The 10,589-nt window shown below is 40.2% G+C and overlaps 1 protein-coding gene across 2 annotated transcripts in view; it reads left to right on the forward strand.

The window, feature by feature from the left end:
• Positions 1 to 561: 561 nt before the first annotated feature.
• The window catches only part of znf385c (zinc finger protein 385C), a 40,677-nt gene continuing 30,649 nt past the window's right edge, over positions 562 to 10,589 (forward strand). For both annotated transcript variants that reach the window (XM_035532976.1, XM_035533004.1), the window contains exon 1: positions 562 to 749. In XM_035532976.1, the coding sequence (XP_035388869.1) occupies positions 740 to 749 (10 nt within the window). In that variant the 5' untranslated portion in view covers positions 562 to 739. The remainder of the gene's footprint in view (positions 750 to 10,589) is intronic.

The following is a 10,589-nucleotide window of genomic DNA, read 5'->3' on the forward strand; positions in this document are numbered from 1 at the left end:
TTTCATGTAAAAATGTTATTATTTGTAATTTGAGACATATTTACTTTTCTTTCTTTTAACTAGCAAGTACTGTGACTGGATCGTGCGCACGTGCGTATGTTTATTGGAACTAGTGAAGGTTCTCTAAACACCTGCAGAAGGATCATTAACATGGTGGCGCGTGCCGACATTTCTGCGATCTTTTGGCTTCGTAGGATGTTCCTTTGGGGAAGGCCCGTTTGAAGCGAGCTCATGTTGACAACTGAACTACCGTAGGTGAAATATTTGCCCCATCTTACCTTACAGCTTACCCCCTCCCCCGCCGGACACACACGTCCTGCAAGCGTGTGTCTGTGTGCGCACCGTTATTTAGTCGAAATCAGAGAGCATGAAAGGAGAAAATGGATCCCGCTAATTTACCCATCTGTGCCGTTCGTTCAGGTTAAACGGCAACGGGAGCGGGGGGTGATCACACCCCCTCCCTTCCTTTCCTCCTTGACTCGCGAACAGATGAGTGGGGCAGTGCGCTCGTGAGTGCGGAGCATATGTGGCGTTCCTTTGCGCTGGTGAACGAGAGCCCGCGCCACCGAAGACAAGGACAAGCGAAAGAGAAGCAGCGAGCACGAGACTGAAGCGGTAGCCTGGCGCGGGAGTGCTGGTGTGTTGGTTTATCTGCGTGCAGAAGAGTATTTGTCAGCTTCTTCGTTTGACTGCAGTTTGTTTGGAAAACTCGGATTTGGTTCGATAATTAATCGACATCATGCTGATCGGTAAGTCGCAACATTGTCAGGGTTCCGCCGACGTGGAACCCCTGCGCGCGTTTTATGGACGCGTGATCATGTAGGAGACCGCTGTCACTGTCCAGATTACGCGCTCGCGATTTTCCTTGCTGACGGCGTCTGTGGTTAGTGAGTGAATATTAGTGTTTAATGCCAACAGGTATATAACTGGGTATGCAAGAACATTGTTTAAACTTAGCTAGCCATGGTTTCCTTCTCAGGCGCGCGCGCGGTTTATCCGCTGTGTAATGTGCGTCTGTCGTGCGTTTTGGTTGCGCAAGGCCATCAGTGCGAGCGCGTGTCGTCTGCTTGGTATCACTGACTCCGTCGTCTGCGTGCAATTTCTACGTGAGCGAACGGACCATCCAGTCCCTGCAAGACCCTCGTACTTAATCGTCTAACGAGTGGAGATTCGCTGGAGCCCTAATCCCGGGTGAGGAGCAGGTGCCATTGTTTATGGGCTCTCCTTTTCCTGACCACTGACCTCTGCTGCAAGACCCACGCGAGGGACTGGCAGGAAGGAGAGGCACGCAGTCCAAGGGCCGAGTAGACGAGACATGACAGAGGCCCAGAGCGCGTGGGAATGTCATTCCATGACCCCAAATCTCGCAGGGAGTTGTGATTTAGATTTAGTTTACTGTGTTTTGAACATGCCATTTTTTTGTATACTAAAACTTTCAGTATTTTCAAATGTTTTTCAAGTGTTACGTAGAGATATTTTCAAAGCGGTATTAATTTGTGCCAACAAGAAGTTTAAAAGCATTTTTGCGCGCCTCTGAGCTGCTGCGGCGGCATTTTCTTCGTTGTCATTTGAACTATTTTCTGTACTAGGAGCGCAGAAACGGAGAGTGAATGGTGAGCTAATTAAAAATTCCATTTTTAGTTTTTTTTTAATTCCTTGTGGAGTCTTTCAGTTCTTCACTTTTTAAGCGCACTTCTCACACACAAAGCGCCCGGTGTTAGGGCCTCGTGCCGGGTCAACGCACCTCGCGAGCTCAGGGCTCAGTGAGGCGCAAAATTAAAAATTATGAGGCATTGATCTTGTGCACACCAAAAAATGGGTTATCAATAAGACGCGAGTAATCTACGCAAATGGTTTAGGTTCTAGGTTTTATTTATCTTTATGCAAAGACCAATCGTACTTACTACACTTTTACGAAAATGTTATATACATTTTTGATTATTTATTTAGCGTTAGACTAAACGCACGCAACTGAAAATAATCGCCGCTTTTATGAGTATTAGATCTGAGCACATCGATTCCGAAAATTCGAATATTTATCCATATATACGAAATGACAAATTATTCTTATTTGTGCTTCTGTTTTTATTTAGCCTGGTTCTTTATTATTATTATTATTATTATTATTATTATTATTATTATTATTATTATTATTATTGTTGTTGTTGTTGTTGTTGTTATTATTATTATTATTTATTAGTAGTAGAAGTATTATTGTAGAAGTAGTATACTATTGTCTTTTTTATATCACGTAAAACACATTTGTTAATAAAGATATAGTACGTTTTGGAACCGTTTTGTTACCGCGTCACTCAGTAGATGGAGAATAACCCGTTATTCACGTTAACAATGCGGCTTTTTGCCTTCTGCTATTAAAATGTACGCATGACTCTCTTCGGTCTCCTTTTTTTCTGCACGCGGAGATAGAGGGCTCAATATTAGTCGGATACCAGAGACTCGCTTGGCAACGCAGTACGCAGCACACACAGCACGGCGGTTACACTGCTACGGCAGCGCTGTTTACACAGGCCCGACACACAGACACTGTTGTCTAAAATCTAGACGTTAGAGAAAGCGTTACACCTTAAAGTTGGACGATGCAGTAAGAATAATAATAATGGATTATTATTATTATCATCACAAAATTATGTAGCTTTGACACACACACACACACACACACACACACACACACACACACACACACACACACACACATATATATAGTCATGCTTAAAATAATTATTAAAAGTAACATTTCAGTCCAAATTGTGTGTGTGTGTGTGTTTTTATACACACACACACTTTCTTTTTAACACCATGTGTTCTAATTTTAACCAAGTATTCAACGATGTCTTGGGTTAGGAAATTACACTGTTCATACAGATTATTCAGACCTCATCACAGTTTGAAATTTTACCACATTCCTAAATCTGAAAGCTAGGTGATGTTTTTCTGACAGCACTCTGTGCTGTTCTACTCTGCACTGAGCTGATTCTGAAATGTTTTGGATGAATTGTGTATTCAGAAAGATGGAGGTGTTGTGTTGTTGTGGCTGTGGTGCAGTGCACGGGGGTTGTGTTGCTGTGGCTGTGGTGCAGTGCACAGGGGTTGTGTTGCTGTGGTGCAGTGCACGGGGGTTGTGTTGCTGTGGCTGTGGTGCAGTGCACAGGGGTTGTCTTGCTGTGGTGCAGTGCACGGGGGTTGTTTTGCTGTGGCTGTGGTGCAGTGCACGGGGGTTGTGTTGCTGTGGCTGTGGTGCAGTGCACGGGGGTTGTGTTGCTGTGGCTGTGGTGCAGTGCATGGGGGTTGGCTTATGCACACTCACTAGAGCAAACACGTACTGTGGCAAACACTGTCATGGCGGTCATGGTGCAATGCAGATCTCTGTGTGTGTGCACGCGCATGTGGCATGTTTTTGTGGTTCCATGTTTCTGGTTCTATGTGTGTGTTTTTGGGGAATGGGGACATGCGGTTGTCGTTAATTCTGGTTTCGTGTGTGTGTGTGTGTGGGGGGGGGGTTATTGGGAAGTAGGCAGTGAAGAGCTGGTATAAAAGCAGATCGGTTTAAAACAGTGGAGGAGTGGCACAAGGAGATCTCGGGGTCATTGCGTGTGCATGTGTGTGTGTGTGTGTGAGAGAGAGAGAGCAGCCATTGCTCTTTAACTATTTTTTTAACTATATATATATATTTTTTTTTAAATATGATTTTGTCAGTCATAAGATATGGTTTTATCACTAAGGCTATGAAAAGGTTGAAATAACGGGCAACCTTTTAAAAGTGGTGTGTGTGTGTGTGTGTGTGTGTGTGTGTTTGCGATTAACATATATTTTATTCTGACTACATAATAACAATTTATTGTCAATGTATCCTTAAAAGGAAAAAGGACATTTTAAAGGTTAAATATTTAAGACTCAGGCTTCAAAACCTGAGATAATCCACAAGTTGCAACCTGTATTTAAGAAACTGTATTTTTAGGGGAATTATGGTTGTAGACTATAAAATATTTCACACTTATTGGACAATATGCACTAAACTGAATTTATGAATTTTCAAAAATTTAAATTTTATGATACTTTCATTTCAGTTAAAAGTATTAAAATCTTTCAGGTGTTTTTAAAAAATTGTGGCATAATAAACTTGTCTTGCTGAGATGTAGCATACTGTGGAGATGTCTCTGTGTGAGTCCAGTACGCAGTAGCATTACAGTATACTGCCGAGACGTCTCTGCGAGTCCAGTACTCAGTATTGTTGGAACACAAAGGGGTGAGAAAGGGGCAGGTAGATACATGGCAGGCATGTCCATTATTAACAAGGACACACTGTCATTGAAATAAAGCACCACTCTTATATAATGATCCTGCTTGAGTGCTATTAGCATCCCCTTCTGGAAATGTTTTACCTGCTAAATGTGTGTGAGTGAGTCAGGGAGTCAGAAACAAGGTCAATAAAGTGCTTTGCATCTAAAACACAAATATTGGTAAAAAGTTAAATCAAGGAATGAACAAACACTGAGGTTTGGCAGCACGGTTCAGCCTGCAGTCAGTTTAGGCAACGGTCTGTCTCTGAGTTTCAGGCACGCATAGTGTCTGTGGGCAGAGTTACAGTCAATTTAGACATACTAACAGTCTGTGAGTCTCTGGAATCTCAGGGTCCCTGTGAGTGGAGTTGGGGATGAGCTGGAGTGAGAACCAGAAAACCTGGAGTGGAACAATGAAATCCACTTTAATACATGTCTATAAAAAGCCATACTGCAACCTTACAGATGACTGAGTGTTGCCTTTAACTATTGATGAGGTGGAGGTGTGTTGGCCACAGTGGACAGCGGGACCTGATGTCAGGAGAACACCTGATTACAGGAGACTTATTTAATCTGTTAGTCTCAGTCTGTAAACTGTATATCAGGAGTTGCTCCTGATTGGTTGAAATGAAATCCTGCAGTTTTTACTATAGATTATTTAAGATGCTAGATAAGGTCTTTTTGAATTTGGTTATTTGCATATTAATGACATCCTATGAAGGAGATCTTTGGCTGGCAGAAGAGCAGAGAGGCCAGTGACATGCTTTGCTGACTCTGATATTGAATGTTTAAATTTTTTTTAAAAAAGCTCCATTTAAATTTCTAAACAATTTGGGACGGATCTTCTTTTATTTGTTGGATTGCAGTTTTACATAGAATTTGTGTGATATTTTCCAAAACATTTTGAATATCCTGTGCAAACAGATGAGAGTCTGAGTTACATCATTATTGAAACGAAATTGAATGTGATTTTCATTTTAACTCCTAGGTCTCTCTCAGTGAACTTGTCAGGAATATCCTTTAATTTGGATGTATTATTATTTAATTTGGATTTAATATCCTTTAATTTGTTTTTATTAACTTAACATTGAAAGAAAATTATTTCCTGCAAATATATATCTATGACTTCTGAGTGGGTCACAGAATAGACTATAAGGCAAACCTTATCTGCAATGCTGAATATTCCAGGTAAATTTAAGATACAGGAAATCAGAGAGACTCCGCAGAAATTATAGAAACAAAACTTACACTTACAAATCTTAAAAATTGTGTTGCACTGACCATCAATCCCCTGTTATGGTCAGATAGCTGCTTCATGTAAGGTTAGAAAATGTGATTATTTAGCCAGAGTGTGCCAGAAACAGACCTTTGTGAAATACAGTATATTTACAATATACAAAATATACAGACGCTTTTAGAAATCTTGGTCTTTTGATTATATGAACATAATATGTATTTATGAATATAAACATGGACCATGGAAAGTTGTACAGGTTGAGTAAAACACTGGAACCTGCAGGCAGGTGTGAAGAGTCCACTGACACCCTGAGTACTGAGCGTGATGTGGAGGCTCTGTGCTGGTCTGAACCACTGCCGCAGACATGAGGGTTCTGTGCTGGTCCAAACCACTGCTTCAGACGGGGGGTTTCTGAAGATCAGGGGTGGAGTACTGGTAATTAAATGGTTTAGTGATGCTAAATGACAGGAGAAATTCAGCCTTTTACTGCTTGTGAATAGGGGTTACAGACAAATTGTGCTGGGACAAATGATGTCTGTGATTTGGAACTGCCAGTAGGCTGTCAGGTTCCTATGGTAACTGGACAAGTGTGGATGCTTTTTCTTCAGATAGAGGGTAAGTGGACAGTTTGAGTATAGACTAAATCAAAGGGTTGTGTGTTATGTGTCTCATAAGGAACCATAAAAAGCAAGATGTCACAAAAATATTTTCTTGTTATATATGTTACTTCCTTATTTCTTCTTATTATATATAAACAAAATGTTATTATATATATTTTTATTATTATTATTTTACGTGTGTGTGTGTGTGTAAAAATAAATAAAAAAATTATATATATATATATATATATATATATATATATATATATATATATATATATATATATATATATATATATATATATATATGAGAGAGGGAGACAGAGAGTGAGCCTTAGGAAATTAACATAAAATTACTCCCTCATCAAGTCCTTAACCAACATTTTGGTTGATTTTCATGTTCAGAACCACTCAATGCACTGTGTGTGTGTATGATTGTGTGTCTGTATGAAAGGAAAAGGAACTTTAATGAAGGTATTGAGAGAGAGAGAGAGAGAGAGAGAGAGAGAGAGAGAGAGAGAGAGAGAGAGAGAGAGAGCGAGAGATCCCTGTAGAACACGCTAAGTGGCAGCACAAGTCATTAAAATAAACTGACAGTGTGGGCTTGATTGGCCTGTCATCTCTCTGAATGCTGTGTGTGTGTGAGTGAGTGTGTGTGTGAGTGTGTGTGTGTGTGTGTGTATGTGTGTGTGTGTGTGTGTGTGAGTGTGTGTGTGTGTGTGTGTGTGTGTGTGTGTGTGTGTGAGAGAGAGAGAAAAAGAGTGAGGAAACCTTATAGCATCTTGCTGGTCTCGGCAAGCATTATGACTACCTGAGAATGGCCATCAGTGTGTGTGCGCACATGCTTGAGTAAAATACTGAATATTCATCTGTTGGTTTTAATTTTACTTTAAAAGTTATGATACTTGATTTATTTTATGTTTGATGTTTGTGCATTTCTGACTGTATGTGAAAAACGTTACATTTGACCCCTTGACCTGGTGGGGGTTAGAAATATAACAATTGGCTAATAATAGAAAATAATAATATTCTGATATAGAGCGTAAAATACGATCTTGGTCCAATATTATTATTATTATTATTATATAATTTGATACTTATTATTATTATTAGCTCTGAAGGATTTAGATGTATGCATTCTGTCTGCTGTTAGTATTATATTATTATCTGAATGAGCTGAGACTGAAAGTTCTGTGAGAAACACCTTCAGGTGCAGATGAACAGAGTGCGCATTACAGGAGAGAAAACTTAAACCAAGCATTGCGTAGAATGAAAGGTAAAACACTGCCATTACTGAACATTATTGAACATTAAACATAAGTAAGGTATTATATACCATGAGATGATTTATTTTTAGATCTGGATGTCTAGATAATTCTACTGTGATTTACATAGTGTTGCTTTACAGAATAATAAAGTGATGGTCACATTTCTGGTTGTTTCTGTCTGTCTGTATCTGTCATTCTGTCTTTATTTATTTTTTGCTCTCTCTTTCTTTTTCTCTCCCTCCCCCAATTTCTTTTTATCTCTCTTTATCTTGTCTTCCCACCCCTCCCTGGATCTCTAAATGCCTTCATTTCAATTCCTTTTTGGAAAGCTGATAAGGAACGTCTTTCAATCAGGGTAGTCAAGCGTGCTCAAGTCTGTGTTTGTGTGTTTTCATATTTTAATACCTCAACTTCTTTGTGTGTGTAACGCTGAGGAGCAGGTAAGGTGTCAGGTAAACTTCGAGCTGATGCAGCCTGCCTCTCTTCTGCTCCTGCTGTATACACACTGTCCATAATTTAAATCGCTCCAATGGAAAAGAAAAAAACGACTGCGTGTCAGTGCATCTGGGTGCAGTGTTTCACATTGGCAACCTAAAGCCTTTTAACACGATTATCATGGCGATTGTGCTGTTAGAGTTAACAATCGCTAATCATGAAAGAATTATTTTTTTCGTGAGTTCAAATTAGTATTTGATCGTATTTCAACGAGGAACGATTTAATGTCAAATACAATGTACGTTACCTCCTGGCAGTATCGAAATCTGCCAAATTCTCACAAATCAGAACGAGCGCTGCACACGACACGTCTGAAAATAAGACTGGGCAATAAAATGTGAACTCTTTTTGCTTCCCAAACTGAAATTGGTGAAATGTATTATAATGTTTATTAATTTATACTGAAATTTGTTTTTAGATTTTTATCCATCACGTTTTAAGTGTATATATTTTTTCAGTATTTCTACATGACCAATTCATAAATAAGCTCTTTTAAAAGGTATACCGATATGTATGATTTCTGCGTCTCTCAGTGTCGAGTCATAAAATTGCTGCTCCTTTACTATACATAAGTCACATATGAGAAACATTCTGAAAGCATTATTGGATTCAGCATAATAAACAGGTATTTTTGTAAGAAGCAAAAGTCACTGTTGACCAACACTGTTAACGGAGCACTCGGGAAGCAGCAGGCGGAAGAAATACGTAGTACGGCGCGTGGACGCGCAGTGGGGACAGTGGAGGAATTAAAGCTTCAACAAGTTGCATTTGGACAATCAAACTGCAGGAGAATTATCATATAGGCTGATTGAGCACAAGTGAGATCGCAGTCTGTCAAGGAGCTGAGTGCACATGTAACCGCACAGCACACAGCGGCAGCAGCCAGAGCTGATCTGTATTTAGAAGGTGACCTGCAGTAGTTTATAAAGAGCTCCAGCTCTGTTAATGTGCCATCACTGTTAATAACAGCAGGATTCGTAAAGCAGATGGCAGACATTTTATAGGCTGTTCACTACACTTGTCTCGGACACGTTCATGGGAGCGTTTTCCTCCACGTGTTCTAACAGCTTTGCTGTCGTGGGTGTTGTGGAGCAGTAGTTGCATTACAGTAACAGGGCCCAGGAGGAACAGTGGAGAACCTGTGAGCAGACTGAGCCAGTGCTACAGAAACTGCCGCCCGTCGCCGCGGGGATGGTGACAGCAGCGTCCAGCCTGCGCTTCCGTGTTCTTCCTCCGTTTAGAAATCAGTTATTGTGTCGAACACTGTCGGGGGAAAGTTTTTTTTTTTTTTTCTCATATTTAATTTGTGCTTTGTTTTCAGTTTCTGCTTTTTTCTTCACTTTTTGAAACAGTCACCTTGCTATTGGGCGCAAGACCGTCTTTGAACCAATGTTCTGTGTGTCTGAATAAAGCATTTTTAGGAGCAACTGTTTCTACGTACCCACCTTGGTCTCCCATTTTGGTTGTTAGCATTTTTTGCATTTATTTGAATACTGTGGCACGATGAACACTATACGATCACGTCTTGTTTATGTAACACTATATGATAACGTCTTCATATGTAACACTATATGATCACGTCTTCATATGTAACACTATATGATCACGTCTTCATATGTAACACTATATAATCACGTCTTCATATGTAACACTATATAATCACGTCTTCATATGTAACACTATGTGATCACGTCTTATATTTGAAATACTATAAGATCACGTCTTATATAACACTATATGATCACGTCTTTATATGTAACTATATGATCACGTCTTATATATATATATATACACTAAGATAAGATCTTATCTATGTAACACAATAAGATCACATCTTATATAACACTATATGATCACGTCTTATATATTTAACACTAACAAAACATCTTATATACGTAACACTATAAGATCACGTCTTATATATGTTAACACCCTGTATAGGGTGAAAAGGTGTCATTTGGGATTTGCCCATTGATGATGACATACATTAGTAACAACATTGACAAGGTCTCAACACAAACGAAGGCTGTGCTTGTGTGACTGTTGTCCCTGTTCGGTCATTATCTGCACTCTCGCCCACGCCACACAAACAGCACAGAGGAGGATCAGAAGGAGAGTGTGAAGAGTTGATTTGGGGTAATTTGTGGTAATTTGGGTAGACAGCTGGTTCTATGATAATGGTCCTCCATGAGGACAGTCAGATTAGGAGGTGGGGGTGGGGGGGAGTTATGAGATGGTTTGTCCTCTGTTATTCAAATTATTCCTAATATGTGCTGTGCTGTTGGAAGGGGGTGTGCTTTGATGTTGGAGGGGGTCTTGTGCTGTGGTGTTGGAGGGGCGCAGCACTGGACAGAAGCCTTAAATGTCTCCTCAGGGTCCCAGAGAGGAGATCAGAACTGCTCATGGGCCTCCTCTCAACCCTCCCCTCTCAACTCTCTCCTCTCCCCTCTCCCCATGCTGGTCACCATCTCAGGTCATGTGCTGATGAAGGTCATGACTAATGTGTTGACATTAGTTGACTAGTCAGCAGCATGGCTGTGTATTGAATGTAGAACCATCTATGCCTTATTATAATAAATAAAGGGTTAATTCTGTGTGTGTGTGTGTGTGTGTGTGTGTGTGTGTGTGTGTGTGTGTGTGTGTGAGAGAGAGAGAGAGAGAGAGAGCTCCCGCCATCATGAACAGCAGTTCT

Source organism: Electrophorus electricus, chromosome 1 (assembly GCF_013358815.1).
Source record: "Electrophorus electricus isolate fEleEle1 chromosome 1, fEleEle1.pri, whole genome shotgun sequence".
NCBI classification, from domain to species: Eukaryota; Metazoa; Chordata; class Actinopteri; order Gymnotiformes; family Gymnotidae; genus Electrophorus; species Electrophorus electricus.